This window comes from Colossoma macropomum, unplaced genomic scaffold (genome assembly GCF_904425465.1).
Source record: "Colossoma macropomum unplaced genomic scaffold, Colossoma_macropomum, whole genome shotgun sequence".
Classification (NCBI taxonomy): Eukaryota; Metazoa; Chordata; class Actinopteri; order Characiformes; family Serrasalmidae; genus Colossoma; species Colossoma macropomum.
Window position 1 is genome coordinate 420,386 of NW_023494816.1, and position 24,445 is coordinate 444,830.

The 24,445-nt window shown below is 37.8% G+C and overlaps 1 protein-coding gene across 1 annotated transcript in view; it reads left to right on the forward strand.

Annotated features, from left to right (window-relative positions):
• LOC118800110 (GTPase IMAP family member 9-like) overlaps window positions 1-23,999 on the forward strand; it is a 39,255-nt gene extending 15,256 nt beyond the window's left edge. The window contains exons 2-6 of the mRNA XM_036560255.1: window positions 675-743; window positions 15,901-15,979; window positions 17,549-17,633; window positions 17,744-18,339; window positions 23,955-23,999. Coding sequence (XP_036416148.1) covers window positions 675-743; window positions 15,901-15,979; window positions 17,549-17,633; window positions 17,744-18,339; window positions 23,955-23,999 — 874 coding nt within the window. The remainder of the gene's footprint in view (window positions 1-674; window positions 744-15,900; window positions 15,980-17,548; window positions 17,634-17,743; window positions 18,340-23,954) is intronic.
• The last annotated feature ends 446 nt before the right edge of the window (window positions 24,000-24,445 follow it).

The following is a 24,445-nucleotide window of genomic DNA, read 5'->3' on the forward strand; positions in this document are numbered from 1 at the left end:
GTATTCAAACAAAGAAAAATTGTTGATGCTTTGGTCCAAACAGAGTGGTGTTGTACAAATTCTGTGAAGAATGTTAAAATACTTGTTACAATTTTTCTCAAGTGCTAACATTATACTACAGTACATTTTTCTGCCACAGTTTTCTGTCTGTTTGTTGTGGTATATTGTTGTCACTATTTGTAGTGAGACACAATGTCATCAGTAGTGTGAGACTTCAAACAGGAAAAAAGCGTTTCCTGTTCCCCTTCTAGTGATGTCACACACACACATCCAGATAGGTTCAAGTGCTCTCAATTATTTATTAAGTGTCAATCACCCAGAAAAGAAGATATTTATATAATTACAGCAGTGTTGGGTGTTTAAAACAAAAGCAGTTTCTAAAGGTGTCTCCATTTGCTCCTCAGCTAATATCTGGCAGTCACTCATTCTCACAGCCTAAACAGCAGACTGCAGCACCTAAATATGTCTAATATGTAAATAAGCCCCGCCCTAATTGAGGCCTGAACACACCAATACAGATTACAGGGGAGACAATACACCATTGGCCTATCATCAACCAATAAAACATGTACATGCAACATCAACAATATTTACACGGCCATTTCTCATTTCTATACCAGTAAGTACATTCATATTTACATTTAGCTTTAACTAACTCTCTTTACTCTCCACAGGTTTTATTCCGGCTTTGCTCCCCCTCTACAGGACAGAGACCTTTGTGCCACCATTTTCCTGGAATCAAGGTATGTTGCACATGTATTAATCTCTTGCAAATGTCTTATACAGTCTTGGTGATGTGTCTTGGCCACTGACATCATTACAGTGTTCCTGCACAATCTGTGCCTCACGAACAGCAACAAAAGAACAAAAGCTTTTCTGATAAAGCAATTTGATATATAAGGATGCACGATTTTGTAAACAATCACATCAGTATTGGCAGAAAGTGGTTCTATATAGAACCATGGATACATTGGTTTGCAAGTTTAAAGAGTTCTTTGCATTATTATATAGAACCTCTTCATAATGATGGGGAATGAGCTGCAGATGGTGCTATATAGAACCATTTTCAAAAGGGTTCTTTTATGGTTACATGTCGTTCTTGCAAGAACCCTTTTTGGTGCTATATAGAACCATCTACAGCACATTCTCCATTAATCTGAAGAACACTTTCACGCTGCAAAGAATCCTTTAATCATGCAAAGGGTTCTTTGAGTGTTCACGGCTCTATATAGAACCATTTGCTTCACTAAATAACCCACAAAAAACCTTCTTTTATATGTATAGGCTATTTTATTAAGTAAGCATTTTATTAATTTCACCATATTTGTAACCCTACAGATAAGAATGTTACATTACCACACAATATCAAACCTACATAAGTACAGCCTTCTTAACATTCTGGCTTTGTCTCTATTTTGCTTTGTTTTTTTTTTCCCATTTTGCGCAGAATTTAGTTATTCAAAACCTTTGTTTCACCACCAATATACAAAAACATCTCTGTTTTGATTTGGACCTAAATTGTCAATGTGTTCTCAATCTGATCAGGCTGATCGGACCAGTCCTTTTGTGGATATATTCCCCCATACACAGCGATCACCACCTCTTGTGGGGTGCATACTCCTATATATCTCACCATGTTTTCATCAAAACCATGTGCCTTATTTTATCCAAAAACAAAGAAAATCAACCTAATGCCGTCACACAGGCGGAGAATCTCAATCCCCTTTTACATAAAAGTTACCGCAAACTTTTACAAATCAGCCAAATCACTTTTCCCTTCAAAATATTAACAAGTCAGAGAGATCATACCTTTTAGGTGGTTCTTATCGGTGAGCCACAGTGGTCCCCAGGTGCAGGTTATGATGAAATCAAAATCACTCAAAATTTATTTGAGGTTAAGGATGAGTTTAAGCTCATTTCATGAGCTTCCTCCGATTCCTCTGTCATCCGACGACCCGGGACATGTGTGGCACACCCAAGGGACACCAAGTAATTATCATGGTAGTTCCAAAAGTTCTGTCATGGAAATCCTGACAGCAGAAAAAAAAAATATCACAAGTTTTGAATAAGCAAGAGTTATTTATTTAGGAAATGAAAGTGATACAGACCAGAGAGTGAAGAGATGAGAGTGTGCGCTCTGAAGCGGTCTCCCTTACATAGGGGTTTTATAACCCAAACTGGGTGTTGGCTAGGTACCAAAAAAGGGGAGGTTTGACAGTTGCTGTTATCAGTCTTTTGCAAATTTCTGTTAATATAGCCATATAAGGTTGTGAGTACATGGGGCCATTTTCAGCGATGCCCCAACTAGAATACCTTACAAAAGCAGAAGTATTGGCGGGTGCAGGACGGCTGACCGAGGTCAGTCGCTATATGAGGATACTTCCTATTTTCATATCTATCAGGCAGAGGACAAGGTATTTTGTCCATGACCTTTTGCCCGTACATAGTCTTACACTCTGCAAGCAATACAGCAAATACAATGAATTAATACACTTTCCATAACAGTACATTGAGGGTGTATTGTGTAAGTATACAAGTCACATTGAGCAGTAAATACAATTAAATTAAACAAGACATTTAAATTATTAAGAATATCAAATGACAAATAGCTGTGCTGTTCTGAATGTTAAGTATACTACAAAATCTCCCCAGTATTTCACAAAGAGAAACAGTACTTTCTCAGAAGGAATGTAGGAAGCCTTTCTATGTCTTTTTATCTAGGCTAGGAGGTACAGATGATTTCAACTTGGAAAAAAAAAATTAATGTAAGTTAATGCAATGTGACTTTATTCAAAGTAATTCTGGAACATTTCCGCTCTGTTCTGTTTCATAATGAATCTTAATACAATGTGAAAAGCAGTTGGCAAACTATGTAAAATAAAAGGAGAAAATGATAAACGTTTTACTGTGATATTGACAACATGTAAATGATTTGAAAAAACTTAAAACAATTACTACACAGGAATATTCACTCAAAACTACAGAGGTATTTGCTGTAATTATGTCTTAAACAGAAATGTTTAAGACATAATTACATCATTTTAAAAAGACACGTTCAAGACAAATCTCCCACCAGAGGATGTGACTTGTTAAAACTAGTTTCTTTATTGACTTCCTTTACTTTAGCTTTATAGAAGACCTCACCACCCACATCAATGTAAATGTAAGACTTGTGCAAAAGCGCTGTAATGATCACAAAGCTTTTTATGTATTTAATCCAACAAGCTTTCCTCCCATGTCCATGGGAGTTCATGGATAAAAGAGAGATGATAATCAATATATTTGGAGTCTAGATCTGATGTATCTATTAAATACCATGGGAGAGCTATAGCATGCAGTAGCTAACAACTTTGCAGTGTCTTCTACACTGACATGCCAAAAGGCATGAAATAGCAGTATGTAAATTGATTATGAAGTGGTGTTACCAGGTCAGTGCTTCAGTGGGATATGGCCACTGTTGGAAACCACGACACTAGACGCAGCACCTCACCTGGACTCTGAACCTGAGGTTGCTAACTGGACCCTAAATGACTGCCATGTCTAATGAGTCACAGTACCTGTTTCAGGCTCATGGTTGGGTTCATGTGTGGAGCGATCCATTCATACCAGAGATCCTACAGCTACAAACACCACAGTACTGTGGGTGGCTACCCAGATGGCATGGCTCAACATTCCAGACATCTTCTGTCCACTTGTGGAATTGATGCCATGCTGTGTTGTTGCACATCGCCTGGCTAGAGGGGCTCCTACACGATACTACTGTAGTTCCTGCCCCATGACGTTAGCATGTCAGTGCATTATGGACTTTGTGCAATCATCTAAGCTTTGGCCCCATCATCAGGAGACTGCGAGTGTCCTCAGTGATGCTACAGCCATCTGTAACTGGGAGTCTAAGAGAGAATGATTGACTTTTCTCTCTCTGGATGAGTAGGATGACATCCCCGTCCCCATTGTGGCCATCTGTTAGTTGACGTAACACACAGCGTTCTGCTCTAAGTGCTTTAGTGGCAGTTTGTAAAGATGCAGTAGAACTTCATATGACTTGGAAAAAGCATGTGCCAGCCTTCCTTCTCCTAGCACTGGTAGAATTGTGAAATTGAGGGAGACTTACGTAGCAGGTGGAATTGGACATGACTAAAATGTTACAGACAATTGGGGAAAAACACAAAGAAAACAATGGTGTCTCTTGTCCCAGGATGTGAGCATAATAGTAACAATCCATTATCTACTAGGGTTAGACAAAGGGCAGAATCATCAGCATATAGGGCTACCCAGATGTGCTTTTTGAGCACTTAAAAAAATAGCCAGCAGAAACAGTTCTCACTGTTGCTGTAACATCTGTACCAGGTATTCTGTGTTCTTAACAGAGTGGTTCAAGTATGCTTGGAGTTGGAGAAAGTCTCTTTCTTCTCTGGGCTCCAAGCAGCACAACGGCGAACATGAAAATCTTCATCAGAGGACCCACACAACTTTCCGGTCGCCGTGGGGTCTATCTTATGGAGTTAAATTGGGGTATTTAATAGTGACAGGAAAATAAAACTAACACAAAAATGAGGTCTCAGTGAGTTGCAAAAATAATTAGATATTAGATATAAGAGAAATTGTGCTACTTTTTTTTCTCTTGCAACACTTTTTTTAGGATAAATCTTTTGTGACAATTTTTTCTTTGCATTACTCTTTTTTGTTTGCGCATCAGTTTTGACCTCTTTTTGATTTGTGGGCATGGGAAGAAGAGAGAGGTGTGGCCTAGATGGAAAGGCGTGTCATGGACGCTTCACGTCATCAGCTGGAGCCACCGCCACACAGCCTGACATTTCAACTAATGCCATCATAACAGACACGAGCCAAGCTGGACCACAGGCACTTATAGTTGACACAATCAAAAACAAACGGCCGCATAATGTTAACATTTCCTGAAGTTATTCATTTTCTGTAGTTCCAGTTTTGCGTGGTTTGGTTTGTGAAGGGAACGTGAACTTAAGGAGATGCAACACCATCACGCCCAGCCATGCGAACCGTTAGGCTGTACTGTACGGTCGAACTTGCTAGCCACATTAGTCACACTGGTAACACTTCAACATTAAGGGTACATGATCTGCAAGTAATTAAGGCATTTACTAATGAATGACTAATCAGAAAGTAATGCGCCAATCAGGAACAAATTAATGTTATGTATTAAGAACCACAAGACTAAATTACTAACACATGTACTAATGAATGAAGATAATAAAGAATTCATGTGTCAATTAATGTTTGTTGTCACAAGATCCCCTGAGACAAAGTACTCTGGAATAGTGTATCTATCAAAGTCAACTGTGTTTTTTTTTCTGTAGCTCCATCTTCTAATCATCTTGTCATTCTCCTTCATTTTGCTGTGTAAGCAGCCCTTGTATTTGCCTGTCTTTATTGTTTTTTTGTTTCTTATGTTAGAATAGTTTATTGTTTTTGATATCTTGTGCCAGTGGACCATCAGCGAACTGAAACTGAACCTGTGTTGTGGTGTGTAAAGCTGTTTTAGTCTGCTCACTAAGCTAAGGCTATTGTGCTAACAAGGACAGTATTGTGAAGCAAAAGTAGCTTAGCTAATGGCTCCACATTCAACAGCATATGTTTGCTCCCTTGGACTTTAATCTTTATTCTCTACACCTGTGTCAGTGGAGCATCACTGAGCTGGAATGAAACCTGTGCTGTGGTGTTTGAAGCTGTAGCATGCTAAACTACACAGCACCACACTGTAGACAGCTCCATTTGACACTATAATTTACCTATTTTAGCTAACCGCACAGAATAAATATCTCAGACATTCATTTAGCTACATTCGTGCAAGCATGTTCTGTAGTTGTAAGTTTCCTGTCACCTCATCATAATTAGCATTTTAGTATATTAGGACATGATAGGTTCAAGCTCATTTGTGATGTACAGAGTACATAGCACCATAAGAATCAGTTTCCCTATCTGTACATATCATGCATATGTTTTCTGTTACTCCAACACTAGCCACGTCACTTTCTTCATGCTATTGGAGTGTTCTCTACACAATTTCTACACTTTGGTCAGTGGTTCATTAATTGTTAGCTTGTTACATTTCTTGATAGCTAACACTAGCACAATCTGGTTGTAGTGCCAACACTAGCTTTGTTAGCAGGCCAACAGCTCCATACAAAACAGCTTTGATTCTGTTACCCTGTTAGCATAGCTAATGCTGGCAGCTAGTGCTAACAAAGATAATAGACAGGAGCTGCTTACTGTGCAAATAATAGCTTAGCTAACATGCTAAAAGCTCCACACAAGAAAAAAAGAAAAAAGTAGCTAAGCACAGTAGTTATCTTTGCTGAAGTTGGCAGCAAATCTAGCTAATGTTTAAATAAATTACAGATGTATTTAGTGGTGAACAATATGGCAAAGATATTACATATTCATGATACATATCATGCGACTCTGACACCTCAGTGGCTTTAGACTCAATTCCGACTATCCCAAGATATTCAACTCAGACACACAGCCCAGAGACTCTTGACTCCACTGTCATTCACAACCCAGAGACTCTTGACTCAGCTCAGGGTCGTTTCCTAGAGGAAACAGTCGATCAGGCCAAAAGTCTAAGAAAAGAGAGTCTGATGAAACCAGAACCTCTATGGTGACAAACCTGAAAAGAGGTGAAAGATGGCTCTAATTCACAATATAATACATACAACCCTTTAAATGGTCTGAGATTATTAACTCAAAGAAATGTTTGTTTTTGTGATTTACATTTTTTGTAGGTATCCAGGTGTCAAGGTTTCTAGTGTCTGTAATCTCAGAAGAAATTAATAATAGTAACAGAAGTTTACTGGCCTTTGAAATATGCTTACACTTGCCTACATTCAATGCCTTCTAGTGAATATCTTTAAACCAGACTGGCACATTTTCAACTGCATTCTAAGACCAGTTTTGGGGCATTCCCCATGACAAATGTTATTGCAATCCCAGCACGCTGTCAACCACTTCACTGTCATTAAGAAAAAGTATGGCCTTATGTAGTTCTACTTCTCATGTATCTGTCCATAGAAAAAAAAAGACTGACTTTAGGTGCTGAAAGAAACATAATTATTGTAGTATAAGTAAACAGTTCATAGCAACAACAAAAATGAACAGTTTGAAATGAAGGTAAGCTTTTTTCAGTTGTTCTGCCTCTCAGCTCTGGATTATGAAAAAAATACTTACTGCTGGGAAAGAAAGAAAATAAATTATATCTGTAGAAATAAGACCTTTGGTTTTGCATCTGCCATTATGACCCACGTGTTGACTTCCTTCATGTGATCACTGTTCTGGACAGTCACCCCCACCAAGACTTGGCCCCCAGCTCTCTGTCCAGTAAGTTAGGAGACTGAAATAATTTGCCCCTAAAAGCTTCTTAACAAAAGTTTGTTTTGCACTGCTCCATCCACTGGGCCAGATCTGGAGCCCCTTTGTAGTAAGATCAGTGCTGGTGAGGTGTGAATAATCTCAAGGACACTATACTGTTGTCGGTCTTTGCTGTAGAGGATAAATGTAAGCAGGCCACAGAACAGAGTGCCTATAAAAAAATATTTACTCTCCTTGAAGTTAAGTTTTATTATCATAGAACATTGAATCACAGTGAGAAAGACAAAAATATGACATAGCTGTAAAACTGCCAAGAACAGGCCATTCACACAAAAAGTAGTGACAGTGCGAGAGGGAGACTAATGAGGGAGGCCACCAAGAGACCTATGACAACTCAGAGTTATAAGCCTCAGTGGCTGAGATTGAAAAGACTGTTGCCTGTGTGCTGCACCAGTTGTAGCTTTATGGGAGAGTTATAACACCCAGCAGGACCCTTTTTTACTGAGTTTATATAAAAATGCAGGGAACGAGAACATCTTAGACTATACTGACTGAACGGACAAGCAAATAAGAAATACAACAAAGATGGTGTACCTATTTTGGTGTTATTGCTAAGATAAAAAGGTGAATATGCAATATAAAATCAGTCAGCCCCACCTCTACACAGACATAAGAAATTTAACCCACAACCCAACACACAAATACAAAAAGAGAGTCCCAAAGTATTATAAAAACAGCCAAACCAGTCCTTTTCTTTGAGAGACAGAGATGTGTGAAAGCTGGGTGATAATGAGTTAATCCCGCAGTAGATGTCCATCACTTCACACACATATTGAATCTTCTCAGGTCAGCAATTCACAAATAGGCACCACAAAAGTCCTTCTGTAAACACAGGTATTATGAAATGAATTTACAACTGAAAAACTGAAAATGTGGCCTGCTAACACAAACCTTAACTTTAGCATAAGCCCCAAACAAGCCTCAACACAATGTTTGTACCAGCACAAAGTTTAAAAAAAAAAAAACATCCAACACTTACTGAATGAAAAGGGAATTGATGTTCCTCAAACAAAGGATTGGGAAAGTTGAACAGCAGAAGCTTCTCCACAACAACAGAGGTTTGTTTTTTGGAGTCACCATGCTGCTCTTTGCCACCATTATATGGGATACTAGAGACACTAAGATGAACTAGCTCCATCTAGAGGCCTGGATGTATTAACCTACATTGCCTCATAACCAAACACAAAATTCAACTACTGGAACAGAGGTAAATCTGTTACAGAGTGGCAAAAAGAAAGAAATACACATGACCTTCTTGTGTTTACAAGAAGGCATGTGGAAGGCTCTGAAGTAAGCTGAAAGACGGTTCTACGGGTTAATGCAAAATTAAGCTTTTTAGTCATCAGTCTAATCTCCAATGCACATCATAAACACACCATGCTCATAATGAAGCATGGTGGTGGCAGCATCAGGTGGTAGCTTCTCAGCAGCACACTCTGGAAGGATTGTGAGGGTAGAATGAATGCAGCATAATACAGTGGAATTCTGGAGGAAAACCTCATGTTGTCTGCAAGAAACTTGAACCTTGAACCTTGAAGCAGTTTTGGAAAGTGGAGTGGGGAAAATCTTGCAGCGTCCAAATGCCTATTCAAACAGACTTAAGGCTTTGATTGCTGTCAAAGGTGCATTTGCTAACTACTGGCTTGACAGTGGTGGATTCTTGCTTTGTGTTTTATATTTGTAATGAATTTAAATAATTTTGCAGAGATCTGTTTTCACTTTGACATAAAAAAGTCTGTTCCTGCTGATCAATGTAAAGAAAAATAAATTCACTATGATTCATTGTCCTATGATAATGAAATATGAAAGCTTGGGGGTGAATACTTTTCATAGGCACTGTATGCATAGTCTAATCCAGCTTTCCAGTAATGTCCAACTTGAGAGCCTGTTCAGAGTCAGTGGCTGGGGGTACAGGGTCAGTGGTGGAGACCAGCTGAGTGAGGTACTGGGAAGTAAGGAGACTGGGTGGTTGGCAGGTAAGGCACTGAGTGGCACACTAGTACACTGAATGAGCAAATTTTAGCACCAGTACAGAGCACTAGGCAGCATTGTGGGCCCATCTGACAGCTTGATGGTGCTTCCAGAGCACTATGCAGTGCTATTGGAATATGCCTCGGCTCGCTGATGCTCTCTGGAGCTCTGTCCACATAGACACACAAAATCAATGTGATGTTCTCTGAGGCAGGCAGTCCTATAGACACCCTCAGCAGCTGGTGGACCTATAGTGACACTCTCTATGATACCAGGCTGCAGTGCAGCAGTACAAGTCCCTGGCTGGCTGCCGTGCAGTTAGAGTATGTTCTGGTTTATGAGAGGGTCATGTCAATGCGAATTAAAGTCGCAGATAGGAAAACTCTGACTGTTGTGTGTGCATATGAATATGACTATTTGGTCTTTGTGGAGTGAGTGGGCGGGTTTCTGGAAAGGGCCCCACCTACAGACTCCAGAGTCTTGCTGGGAGACTTCAATGCTCATGTTGGCAATGACTGCGAAACCTGGAAGGGGACTATTGGGAAGAACAACCTGCCTGATCTAAACTCAAATGGTAAATTGTCATTATACTTTCATGCTAGTCATGGATTGTCCATAACAAATACCAAGTTCGAACATAAGAACATTCATAAGTGTACCTGGTGCCAGAGCTCCTTGGGTCAAAAGTCAGTGATCGACTTTGTTGTTGTTTTATCTGACTTGCAACCATATGTTCAGGACACTTGGGTGAAGACGGGGGCTGAGCTGGCAAGGAAAACTGATGATCAGACTGCCAGGCATAGTTGTGGCCAAAAGCTTGTTGATGTCTGTCAGGGTGGCAACCCAAGAACCCCCTGGTGGCCATCAGTGGTGAGAGAAGCTGTCACACTAAAGAAGGAGGCCTACAGGGACTGGATGTACCAGAGGACTCCCAACTAAGTAGAACTGTGACTTCTAATGAGAATATTGTCAGTCGGTGGCAGGAGCACTTTGGGGAACACCTAAACCCGAGAGGCATGCCTCCCTTACAGGAGTAAGGGCCAGAGGCTTCTGGCATGTCAGACTCCATTTCCGTGGTGGAGTTCACTGAAGTAGTTGGCAAGCTCCTCAGTGGCAAGGCACCAGGGGTGGATGAGATTCACCCAGAAATTCTTAAGACGTCCTCCGAGAGTATGGGGTGCTGGTGCCACTACTATGGGCCATTTGGTCTCTGTACTCCCAGAGTGAGAGTTGTGTCTGTATATTTGCCAGTAAATCAGTCTTGTTCAGTGTGAGTGTTGGACTCCGCCAAAGTTTGTACTTTGTCTTCACTCCTGTTTGTGGACAGGGTGTCAAGGCATAGCCGAGGTCAGGAGGGCATTATGTGTGGAAGCTGGAGGGTGGCATCTCTGCTAATTGCATGTGATGTCCTTTTGGCCCCATTGCATGAATGCCTCATGTTCATGAACTTTGGGTAATGACCAAAAGAATGAGGTCGTGAATACAAGCGGTATGAGTAGTGGGCTACACTCTACTTCATAAGGTGAGGAGCTCAGTCATCTGAGCTCCAAGTAGAGCTGATACTCCTAAGCATAGAAAGGATCCTGTTGAAGTGGTTTGGGCATCTGATCAGGATGCCCCCTGGCCACCTCCCGGTGGAGGTCTGCCAGGCACAGCCTACTGGGATGAGGCCCTTAGATCAGAAATTGTCCATAATCTTTTGGTATGCTGAAGCATTAAGAGTTCCTTTCACTGGAACTAAGGGGCCGAGCCCAACTCCTGAAAAACAATCCCACACCATAATCCCCCCTCCACCAAACTTTACACTTGGCACAATGCAGTCAGACAAGTACCGTTCTCCTGGCAACCGCCAAACCCAGACTTCTGGCAATATAGTGTGTATTTAAATACAGTGCCACAGACATACTGTGGAATTTCAAGAAGTGAGGAATGAAATGGTGTCATGATGTTATGTACCTGAAGAATCTGATGGCTTGTGGAAAGAAACTGTTGCAGTGTCTGGCTGTGGAGCCCGGGTGCTGTGGTACCTTCTACCAGATGGCAGATGAGAGAACAGTTTATGTAAAAGGTGTGTGGTGTCATATGTAATGCTGGTGACTTTTCGGAAGCAATGTGTGGTGTAGATGTCTGTGATGAAGGGAAGAGAGACCCTGATGATTTTTTCGGCTGTCCTCACAATTCGCTGGAGGGTCTTGAGGCTGGAGGTGATGCAATTCCCCAACCAGGCAGTAATACAGCTGCTCAGGATGCTCTCTATAGTGCCTCTGTAGAAGGTGGTAAGGATATATGCAAAAGAGATCAACTGCATAGTCAAGGTTTGTAGGATAGCCTGCTTTTTACACTGATTTTGTTGTCGTTTGGAAACGTGTCCTGCTGCCACTTCTTCTTCTGCCATTTTAAATGGCTGTCTGGATTTCCATTGGTATCACAGGATTGAAAACATATTTACAAATCTCTTGATGGTTACAATATAATTTCATACAGGCTTATGTGTTTATGAGTAAATTCTATCATCCTAATAATTTGTGCTACATGCCCATGCCTGCAAATCATTGCCCGTCAGTTGACTATTAAAAGTACACCAGTCACCGGTTAAAAGCTGCATTTTAGCTAGCTAAATCACACTTTTATTAAAGGATATGGTTATATTTTTTTCAAGAGTGTATCTTAAAACAGTACCATGCCCATAGAATGACAGATAGAATAGAACAGAATGCCCATATATACATTGGAAGGGCCATCATTAGTTCATGTAATCACTTATCCTATCATTAATGGCCAGAAGTAGATCTGTCCCTAAAGTGATTTTAGTGATGGGGACAGAATTCATAGTCCGCATTATGTATAAACAAACATTTAGTTGAAGATATTTTTGGCATGTGTGCATTTGCTGAGATTTGGAATTCATTTTTACGGAGATAGAACAGAAGGATTTTGTCCCTGTCACTTAAACTGAAATTACTGTAAGCAATATTGTCCAGCATGAGAAACAATTCCCACATTTTTTTAAATGTACTGCTGCCATGCAACATATCAATCAGACAGATCTTCATCTGGCACAAACAGGACTAACCTCATATTACATATTAGCGTGTCTCAAAACTGATGGCAATCTACAACGGGAACCCAAACTGAAAAGCTGTTGGCTGTAAATCCAGGCAATCATTTATTGTTTAGAAAACAACAAAGTGATCATTGATCAGAGGTGTTGACAATTGGAATACAAAACAAAGTAAATAAGAAGGAAATGAAGTGAGAATAAATAACAAAATACAAAAGCAAAAAAATAGATTAATTTAATAAATTAAACATTGACAAGTTATCCCTAAAAGTTTTTGGTGTACAATTTGATTTTCACTTCCTTTTTCTTTTTAATTATATTTATTTTTTAAATTATATTTTATTTTATATATATATATATATATATATATATATATATATATATATATATATATGCCCAGTTTTTTCTGAGGAAACCCAACAGTCCAGCAAGAGGACAAGAGGACCTCGGAGAGCTTCTGCTTGTTATTCAGCAACGAAAACTGCTGGAGACTTTCAAATTGGGTAATTAATAATAATGTGAAATAATTAAAACCCATTGAAAAGCAAATGGCTATCACACCAGGAAACCAGAAATGTATCTATATCAGTGGAGTTGTTATCAGTCACAGGTTTCAGCAACTGGAATGCAAAACAATATGATTGTAAGACAAAAGTGCAAAAGGAAGACAAATAAATAAATATCCAAAAAACAAAATAAATTAATGAAATTAAAGATGAAAAAAACAGTAGAGTAAATGTGAATAAAATGAAGGGGAATCAGAACAAAATATAATTATATAGTTGGATAGTTATAGTTTTTTGCATACATTTCAACTAAAATTGGACCCTGTTATTCAGTTATTTACAGCGAAAACAGCTCATATAGTTTCTGATTTGACAGCCTGATGTGGGAAAATAAGATTTTCTAATGGTTAAGCACTTACTTTGATTAGGACGTCGTCAAAATACCAAAGAAAAAAGTAAATATTTAAAGATTTTGAGGCCTAAACAAACGTTATTCACGGAAAATGCCACCTAAAAATTGGCCTTTGTCTGCATCCTCTGGGTAAATCTCTTCTCCACAACTGACTGGGAGCATCTGGCTCTGCATCACAATGTATGATTTTCAAAGGAGCTGCATTTATTTCCTGAGGTTGCAACTCAGCCTATCATACTTTCTTCAGAAAAATCTTAATGCCCTCTTGGCATATGTGATGTGACTTATATGTGCTTGCATTGATGAAGAGGACGTGGAACGGATTTCCCTCTATGATGTGAGTTTTAAGATAGGAGAAAAGGTTGTATATTATCACAATTAGCACCACAACAGTAAACATAGCACATTAAATCAGTCGCTCTTCCCGTTGTGGTTCTATGTGCATCTTTATGGTGATAAATGTGACTTAAAGGCTCAAAACATACACTTGAGTGACACACTGGGCTATGACTATGCATGTGCCTCACATATGCCAATGCATTACTGCAGGTCTTGAAACAAATGTTGCATATTATTATGTCTGTATATTCATTGCAGGTAGTACAAAGCAAATTCTCACTTGTCTACCACTACAAAGGCTTTCATGTTTATCATGATAAATTAACTTTTACATGTCTATAATGTAAAACAGGGGCAGACTGTCTGCATATCAGATAAAGTGCAAAAAACAATTTACCTTTCATGATGTCCAGGTTCAGAGACTGGACTTACTCACATGCAAGTCTTGAAAATAATAAAGTAAGCAGTTTATTATTATTTTTTTATTTTTATTTTTATTATTTTATACCTCACAATGAGTCATATTGTGCCATAAAGCACATCTACGAGTCTGAGAAACCTTAATTAAGACCTGGATGCAGTTTAAGAAGTTTTGGTGATGTATGTTTACAGAAACAATGTAGGCAAATTTGGGTAAATGGAAAATGAACTTCCAACTGCCGCAGACACACCATCTGAAAATGCTCACTTGTGCACTACCAGAAGCTTGCTATGATTATGCCAAGTTAGCATGAATTAGGCCTAGCCCACAAATTGAGTAATCAGATTTTTAAATTTAAGTTTTAATTTCTCAGTACAATGTTACTGACCTTTTTATCGTTTCTAGGAAGGAGAATGAACAATGATTTATGATTGTCTTTCAATAGTTGCATGCAGCTCACTCCATTACAAAATGAAAATAATGCATTGGACAGTCAAATTTTATGGTAGCTTGCTGTCAACGGTAATTCTTTTTTGGGCTCCAAAAAAGCATCAGACTTTACAATATTTAATCATATTTGGGAAAAAAACAGTACACTACAGTTAGGATTTGGTTGTCTTTTTACAGTAATTTATTACAATATAAAAAATAGTGATGAAAGGTGAGACAAATCTCTAATTTTACCTTTTTATATCTGGACATTTTTGTTCAGTTTTACTCATAGTGGAGATTTTTATATTTCAGTAGTGTCAGGACATTTATTTACTTCCTTCAACGTTTTCCAGGAAGATGTCTTATTCTTTTTAAAATTAAGATTAATAAACTATTATAGCTGAATAAACCAATATCATAATCCCCATCACCATAAAAGCAATGTAGAATATTTTATTTAGGGGAACAAATAGATGTAGTTTTAGATTTGTATCCAAAATTTGTATTTTGAAAATATGCACCGTTAAGCCAAAACGTAATAACCACTCACAGATTAAGTGAATAACGTTAACGTCTTAGCAAGGTCCACAAAATATTACATAGTAAGTAAACAGTAGGTTTTCGTAGTTGACATGCTGGATGTGAGAGAAATCATTATGACCAGACGACGGGATCATAGCATCTCTGAAAGAGTGAGGCTTGTTGGGTGCTTTGGATCAGCAGTGGTGAGTACCTACCAACAGTGGTCCAAGGAGACTGGTGACAGGGTGTTGGGTGCCAAAGGCTCATCAATGCACAAGGGCTACAAATCACATCTGGTCCGAAGCAACAGAAGGGATACTGTGGCGCAAGTAATTTTTAATGATGATTACGGAAGGCATGCTCACAACACAGTGCATCACACCCTCAGAGTGCCCATGCTAACCCCTGTCCACCATCCAAAATGCTTACATTGGACAGGAATGGTTTGAGGAACATGACGAAGAGTTCAAGGTGTTGTCCTGGCCTCCAAATTCCCCAGATCTCAATCCGATCAAGCATCTGTAGGCCATGCTGGAACAACAAATCCAGTCTGTGGTGACTCCACCTTGTAACTCACAGGACTTAAAGGAATGTAGAAACAGGTCGAAATGTTTGCATTTCGCAGCTGCTAAAAAATTCACTGCAATACTTCTGGATCTACTCAGTGAAGATTTGTGCCTTCATATTTGATGTAATCAGTATCATTTAGAAAGTGTCCATACATGGTCAGCAACAATGTTAAGATAGTTTGGAGCTATTCAATACATTATCTCCTGCAGTTGCAGGGTGAGGTTTTAGCTTCTTTTCCTGACAATGTGTCTCTAATTTTTAGGTCCTCCATGGAAAAGACACAAAATTTCCATATAAACTCAAACACACCCCAGAAGGAGTTTCCCAGTAAAGATGAGGAGGTGAGCATTATAGAGACAGTATAGAGACAGTAAAATCAACATTTTGTTAAATGTATAAATTAATAAAAAGTGAAATATACAGGAGATGTATATGTGTCTAAAGGTACAGCACAGAATGTTCTTTGATATGTACTCTCAATGCAGCTGGAGTTAAAATTGTGTTTACTACGGTTTACTGTACCCTGAGCATTCAAAATAAGACAAGATTAAGAAGGACATTCTTTAAAATCTTTGTTTTTTATGAACTCTGACTTTTACCTTTTATTATTGCTAATTCAAACACTAATATTATTATTGCATTATTTTTTATTTGACCATAGTCTTTGTATTTTGCTATTCTTTGTGATTGTCAAACATATTCTGTCTGATCCTCTGTGAAGTATTTTGAGTTACATCAGATACAGAACTGTGCAAAAGTCAGAGACCCCTTGAGTGGTCATTAAGTACAGTTTCTTAATTTTGCAGGAGATATTTCTTAGATTAGACATAGTTTGTAATATAACATGTATGGTATAATAACGTATAAGGAAGGAGCAAGCAGAAAAATTAGTTTAAAAAACAGTTTTTTTAAACAGTTTTCAAAATTGGAGTAATTATTAAAAGCTACAAACAAAATGGGACTCCTAACAACCACCTGCAAGACCTGGTAGACACCAAAACTCCCCATCAGATAAACGGCACTTAAAGCTTTCATCTTTGAGAGAGAGGAGAAAATCAAACTGCTTCAGATCTGAAAAAACACATATGGTGTGTTTCTGTCCATCCCTCCACTGTGAGAAGACGACTCAGCGCTATGGGTCTGAAAGGATGTGTAGCTGTTCAAGAAGAACCTCACTGAGAAAAGGGGATAGACACAAACAAAGAAGCTGGACAATGGACTGACCACTCCAGAGTCCAGACCTCACTGAATCACTGAATGTGTTTGGGATTATTTGGATTGTGAAAAGCAGAAAATGCAAACTAACTTCTAAGATTGAACTTTGGAGGTGTGGCTGCAGATTGCTTTCTTTGAGAACATGAATTCAAGTCTCCTGAAAAGAAGGGAAGCTGTAATAAAGACAAAGTGTGGACATTAATTCATGTTTTTCCAGCTGAAAAATGAATAACTTGTAGATTGTTTAGATTGAAAATGGACTTTTGGTCTCTGATTTTTGATCAGTATTGTATGCGAAAAGTGCTAACATTTAGACTTGAACACCAGTTTCATACACATATATGTATGACATGTATGTTTGCAAAATGTGTCCCAGTTGCACCTAAAATGTGGCACAGAAGGCTTAGGACATCTTGCCCAGAAAGTCATTTTTTTTCATTCTTAGCATATGCAGCTGTAGCATCTTAAATTGTAAATACTTTTTTGATTTTTTGAGAAAACATCAGAACATGTTCAATGAGTAATGATAAAATTACTAAAGGAATTAATGAATTCTGACTGTAATGAATAGCTTTAACAATAGTGTCAATAATCAGAATATTTTTACAGTTTTTATTTGTGCAATTTAGTTTGACTGTGTACTTGAATGAAATATTGATAGAGATCATGTACATGTCGTTACCTGTTTTTGGTAGAAAAACAACCATATATCCATTTGGAAGGCTTTGCTGCCAGTGGCAGTTCTCATGTTGGTCACTGGGTTGTATGCATATTCCAAAGGTAAGTGAGTGTTCGTCTTCATTTTCGAATGATGTCACCAAAGAGAAAATTTGTCATTGTAATCTGTACCATACAGGACAAAGAGTTGAAATTGTTTTCTATTGTTTAAGGACCTGTGGTGAACCATGCTGAGCTGAGGCTGATGCTGGTGGGTAAGACTGGAGCTGGGAAGAGTGCGTCAGGAAACACCATCCTGGGTGAAGAAGCTTTCAGAGTCAAGGTCACTCCAGCATCTGTGACTGAACACTGTGAGAGAAGGAACAAAGCTGTGGATGGACGGAACATCACTGTGATTGACACTCCTGGGGTGATGGACACATGGCTAATATCAGAACAAACAGCCCACAGTGCACCTGAATGTATCTACCATCCTACTCATCGTCCTCATGTGTTCCTGCTGGTGATCAAAGTGAGGAGATTCACAGAGGAGGAGAGGAACGCTGTGAAGTGGATTCAGGAGAACTTTGGAGAAGAAGCCGTGAAGTTCACCATAATACTCTTCACTGGTGGAGATCTGTTAGAGAAAAAACCCATTGAGAAATTTATCAGTAACAGTAATGAGCTTCAGGATCTGGTAGACACCTTTGAAGGTAGAATTCACGTCTTCAACAACTATCAGAAAAATGATCGGATTCAAGTCAAAAAGTTGCTTGAAAAGATAGATTTGATATTATTTGGGTCTTTGGGCTACATTCATACACAAGAAGTGCACCAAAAACATAGCGAAGAATTAGAGGAGACGTATATTCAAAAAATTTCATTATGGGTTTCAAGTCTTTTTGCATCAGTCTTTTCCATTTTCACTTCCATTTTCACTTCAGTCTTTTACCTTCTCCATTTAATTTTTATGTTAATTTTATGCGTTATCGTTTTCATTTACAATCTTATCTGTATGTTTTTTTGGTACATTATTGCTTTTTTTGGTTTCATTTTCACAATTTTCCTTTCCATTTTAACTTTAGTCTGCTACGTTGTCACTTTAATTTTAAAGCTACTCTATTCCATTTTGTCTTCAATTTTCACTTTAGTCTCTTCCATTTTCACCTCAGTCTCTTCCATTTTCACTTCAATTTTCACTTCAGTCTCTTCCATTTTTACTTCAGTTTTCACTTCAGTCTCTTCCATTTTCACCTCAGTCTCTTCCATTTTTACGTCAGTTTTCACTTCAGTCTCTTCCATTTCCGCTCCAATTTTTACTTCAGTTTCTTCCCTTTCTACCTCCATCTTTTCCATTTTCACTTTAGTCTGTTCCATTTTTACTTCAGTCTTTTCCATTTTCACTTCCATCTTTTCCATTTTCACCTTAGTCTTTTCCATTTTCCCTTCAATTTTTACTTCAGTCTCTTCCATTTTCCCTTCAATTTTTATTTCAGTCTCTTCCATTTTCCCTTCAATTTTGACTTCAGTCTCTTCGATTTTCCCTTTAATTTCCACTTACATTTTCACTTTTGTTTTTACTTCAGTCTTTTCCATTTTCACTTTAGTCTTTTCCATTTTCATGTTAATTATTACTTCAGTCTTTTCCATTTTAATTTTTATTTTTACTTGAGTCTTCTCCATTTTTACTTTCATGTCCATTTTAACTTAAGTTTTTCACATTTTCACTGTTTTATTGTTCATTTATGGTGTTAGAGCAGTAGCAGTAAAACAGTAGAAACAGCATCTTTATATCCACACTGTCTTAAAGGGGACTTATTATGCTCATTTTCAGTGTTCATAATTTCATTTTTGGGGTCTACTAGAGCAGATTTAAATGCTTCAGTATTCCAGAAATATATTATTTTTCTCATACTGTATATTTCTATTTACCCTCTGTCTGTGTGCCCCCCATCACCCAGCATGATGCTTGATTAGCCAACATAACAAAATTGGCCAATAGCCTTGGTCATTTGTCCTGAAGTGTCAAGACTTCTGTGAGAAATCTTAGTGTTATCTTTGATTTGATAAACAAATCAACTCTGTGGTAAGAAGTAGCTTCTTCCAGCTCAGAAACATTGCAAAGCTTAAGCCTTTTCTCTAGTTTTCTGACCTGGAGAAAGTTATTCATGCTTTCATCTCCTCTAGAATTGCCTACTTTAATTCTTTGTATATTGGGATTAACCAGTCCCTATTGCATTACTGACTAGTAAGAAGAAAAGAGACCATATTACTCCAGTCCTTGCTTCACCTTATTGGCTACCTGTCCAGTTCGGGATACAGTTCAAAGTGCTTTTATTTGTTTTTAAAACACTTAAGGGTCAAGCCCCCTCGTATGTCAGCAGGATGCTCACTCCCTCTACCACACAGCAAGCTTTGAGATCATCCTCACAGAACTCGCTGGCTGTTCCTAGGGCTCGTTTGAAGCTTAGAGGTGATTGTGCGATTGCAGTCTATGCTCAGAGACTATGGAACACTCATAGAACCTCCCACTATACACCAAGCACCTTCAATCACTGATTTTAAATCAATACTTATACAAACTCGCATTTGAATAGTGAGGGGCTGTGGTTATTATACATGTTTAAGTCTGTGGTTTATATGTTTTTTTACTCATCATCTTATCTGTATTTTATCTCTTTTATTCATCTTTATCTCTTTTATTCATCTTGAGCAATTTGGTCAATGCAAGTTGTTTTAAAAGTGCTTTAAAAATATAACTTACTTACTACCTTCTAGTTCAGATAGTATTGTGTAGCTGGGGGAGACCTAGCTAACAGTTGGAACTGGACATGACAAAATTGGAGAAAAAAGCAGACATTATTTCACAGAACCGAAGGTAGTTTCTTTTTTTTTTTGTTTCTGTATATAATCAAATGAATTAATAAAACTAATGCATTACTTATTTTTCTGTTTTCCACCTTTAAGTTGTGATGCAAGTGAAGAGAAAGTATTTGATTATCTTGCTATTTTTATTTATTTTATTTTTTATTTTTTGCTTTTCAAGTTTGATCATTTTGGGTTGTGAAATGGTGATGAAAATATCAGCTTGCTTTTATAATGAGTTTGCTTCTATGAACAGTGCATAAAGTGTGTATATAACTGTAAGATTTGACTTGTTATCGCCAGCTCATTTTACTAATTTTCTCATTCCACCTTAAATGGTGCAGCAGTTAATTAGCACCAGTAACTGTAACTGCTGCACCACTTAAGGTGGAACAGGCATCTTAACAAGAATATGACAAACAGGAAGCTGTCTTATTGTTCTCTGTGGCCAAATCAGGCTGATATGTAACCATGTATGTGTTTGCCATGAATTCACAAGCTAATAGTGAGGCTAATGACACACTGCATTTACTGAAGGTAGAAAGATACATGGTTAGAGTAAATTAAATAATGGCAAAATGAAATGTTTTAAACATTACAGAATGTGCTAAGGTAAACTGGCAGTAAACCACCTAACTATGAAAGACTGATCTAGTCTGAATAGGGCTTGAGCTACTCTTTAAAAAAACAATGTGAGTAACATTGTGTCCTGTCATGGTTTTATATATCTTTTTTGGTGGCGTTATGCTGAAATGAAATGACAAAACAATTTGCATTAGGGTTAACATTGAGAAAGTTCTAGTTCTACTGCACTACTGAAAGCATTTCTAATGGTGGGGTACTATTTTTACATACTATTTAGAGTGGCAGTATGCAGTTTGGGATGCAGCCAGAGGCCAACGATACTTTTCAGTGGCATTTCAGAGTGTTTTTGATAAATTGTGCATACTTAAGGTTAGCTAACCCAAACCCCGTCGTTTTCAGAGCTATAATTAGCTGTCATTGATATTTGTTGTGCTCTCATTACTGACCTCAAGTTCAAAGCTGGTGAAAGCTAACCTCACTAGCAACCACACGCTCCAACAAGATGAAAGCTGGCCAGTGAAGCTGGTGATTTAAACATAGAATGATTTGGTAACACTTTACAATACTGGTACACAAATAAGCATGTATTAATACTTAACTAATGCTTTCATCATGGTGAATTAAGGCATGGGCTAATACTTAACACATCAGGAAATAACAAAGTGTATACATTAATAAAGAACTGGGTAACACTTTATTTTAAGGAACATATATTGGTGGCTTATTAAGGTCTTATTATGTGTTCAATAAAGCCTGAATTAGACACTTCTAAATGGTTTATTCACTACGTATTAATCTTTACTCATTATGATCTGTGTTAGTACATAAAATAGAGATCTGTTATGTGAAAAGCATAAGTAATTGCCTAATTAGTCATTATAGCTCACAATATGCACCTTCTTAATACCTTGTTATGCTGAATTACTGAGCATGAATTATCACCTAAATTTACATCTTATTAGTGTACAATAGGCAGCATGTAATTCTACAGGTTCTAGATAGCATCAATGCATTGGAATTGGAATAACATCATTGGAATTTATTGCTTCTTTAGGGCTAATAAGAGTTTAATAGGTCACTAATGCTTCAGGATTTGTGGAGCTATGGTCATCACTAATTAGAGGCTAAAAATGCTAAATAGAGTTTCAATAAGTCAATTTGTGTTCCATATTCTAAAGTGGAGTTATGATCACTAATTAAAGGCTAAAAAGGGCTAAAAAGTGCTAAGCAGGGTTTCAAGGAGTGAATTTGTTCAATTGATTTACTTTTGGTTGTTAAAATGGTTAATACTAGTGGTTTCAGAGCTTGCATGTTGTGTATAATTGATGTTTCAGGTGCTATAGCAAAGAGTAAAAAATGCAAAAATGGTTAACTGAACTTACTTTTACTAAAGACAATAACCTTTTAAAATTGAAATAACAAATTACTGCAATAAGAAACATAACAGAAGTCGTTCATTTGACAGGTTAGCACATAATACATCCGTGTTTTGATGCTACACCACAAAAAGCACCATTACAGAGTTACAATCTTACACAGGATATTTTTTTCTTATGTCATGTAAAAGCATGCCAAGAGGACCGTCCCTGTGCTTATTTCCCCTCCAGTAGGTCAATTCTATTAAATCCAAATGTTCCTTCAGAGATATTTCAGATCTGTTGCCTCGTAGCCTCCATTAAGTGGATTTGCAAATGCCCCACATCCACTCAATGTTTTGGGCATGTGCCCCTGTCATAGGCTTAACAAAAGACTCTTCATGATTGACTATGAGATGAAGATATGCCTCATTAGAAAGACAGTGATATGCTCTCCACCCATCTGATATTACTGTACTCCCACACCTCACGTACTTCTTTAGGATAGGCATTAGGTATCCTGTGGATCTGTGCTTCACAATGTGCAACACTGGTCTCCGCACATGATCTTGAACTCCCAGCATCCCAAACACCCATTACTTTCAGTTACTGCTCTTTCCCTGGGTTTACTGAAATGTAAAAGACAAAAAATAGATGTAGAAATATTTTTCACAATATTTTCTTTTTCACATTAGTCCAAACATTGCTGAAAAATGAAACTGTAAAATGACAAAACATTAAGCACATAATACTTTGTTGTAATATCTTGCACAATATGAAAATGATAATACAAAATTTGGCCCAATACTGTGTATTGCAAAATAAAATGATGACATGACTAAAATTAACAGTTAATTAACATTGACAAGGGAAATATCAAGGAATCCGGTCAGTTTAAAAATTGAGAATGGATCAAGTAACTAAGCGTTTTGTGTCTGTTTTTAGATTTTGAGTAAGATGAAAAAGAAACCTCAACCAAAACCAGTGGTGTTTTTATGACTTACTGGATACTTCATTAGAAATGAGGAAAAACTATGTTTTAGGCACACTGTGACACTACAGGAGAGTTTATCTGTTGAAACACATTTGTGTTGGCCATATTCTACCTCTTTCATTACTGGTCAGTTTCTGACCACATGACTGCTATTGTTAGGGTTGCCAGCCATCCAGTGTTTCCCTGGATTGCCCAGGTCTTTGGTCGCCTTTGCAGAAAAAAAAAAAATCATTTCTGGACACAACATCCAAACATTTTTGCATGTTCGTATTCCTTATGAAGTTTAATCTGATTCTTTTTATCCAGTTAAACCATTTACCCTAAAAACAGGGACAACTGTTTGGGAAAGGTGCACTGCTGGTGACATGCTTAGGCAAGAGGCAGCACTTTAACATGCTAACTGAAAAAATTAAGTTCTGTAGCTGAACTGATATCTGACATGTATCTCCTTAGACTGCATAATGAGAAGCGCTACATGTCCACAAAAGTTAGTAAAAAGAGAGCCAAATTTATTTTCATCAATCATCACTACTTCCCGTTTTTTTTAGCTCTTCTCATTCTTTTCATGGCAGACTTGCACACTTTACGCAGTTTGTTAGCAAGTTTGTTTAAGGTTGTGGAACTCCGTGTGATGCCCTCTTGAAGCATATCTACCTGGTGAAGATGGAGACCCTGGGCAAATCTGTATAATAGATAAAAAAAAACAATATGTTTTCACATTAAACTGCACATTTATCATCAGGGCTTATAATGAAATCAGAATCAGTTCATAAAACTGTGACTGAAAGCCTAAAGTCTGCTTCCACAGTTAATGTTATCTTTACAGGGCCCATACAGCAGTTTAGCCCATACAGCAGTTTAGACCTGCCCATTCACAACGAAATTATAAGGCATGTTTCAGCCCAGACAACTTTTTGGTTGAGCCATAATACAGGCTGGCAATCAGAAAAGAAATCATTTACTTACATCAGCTTTAAAGAAACAGTAACAAAAAAACAACCTGTTTAATTGTACCTGATAATGAGAGGTTTGAAACTGGCCATGTAAAAATGACCTATGACCTTAAAGCTCGTGAAAAAAATTATAACACAAGAAAAATGCAAGATATTCACCCTTTGAACAAAATTATATAGCAA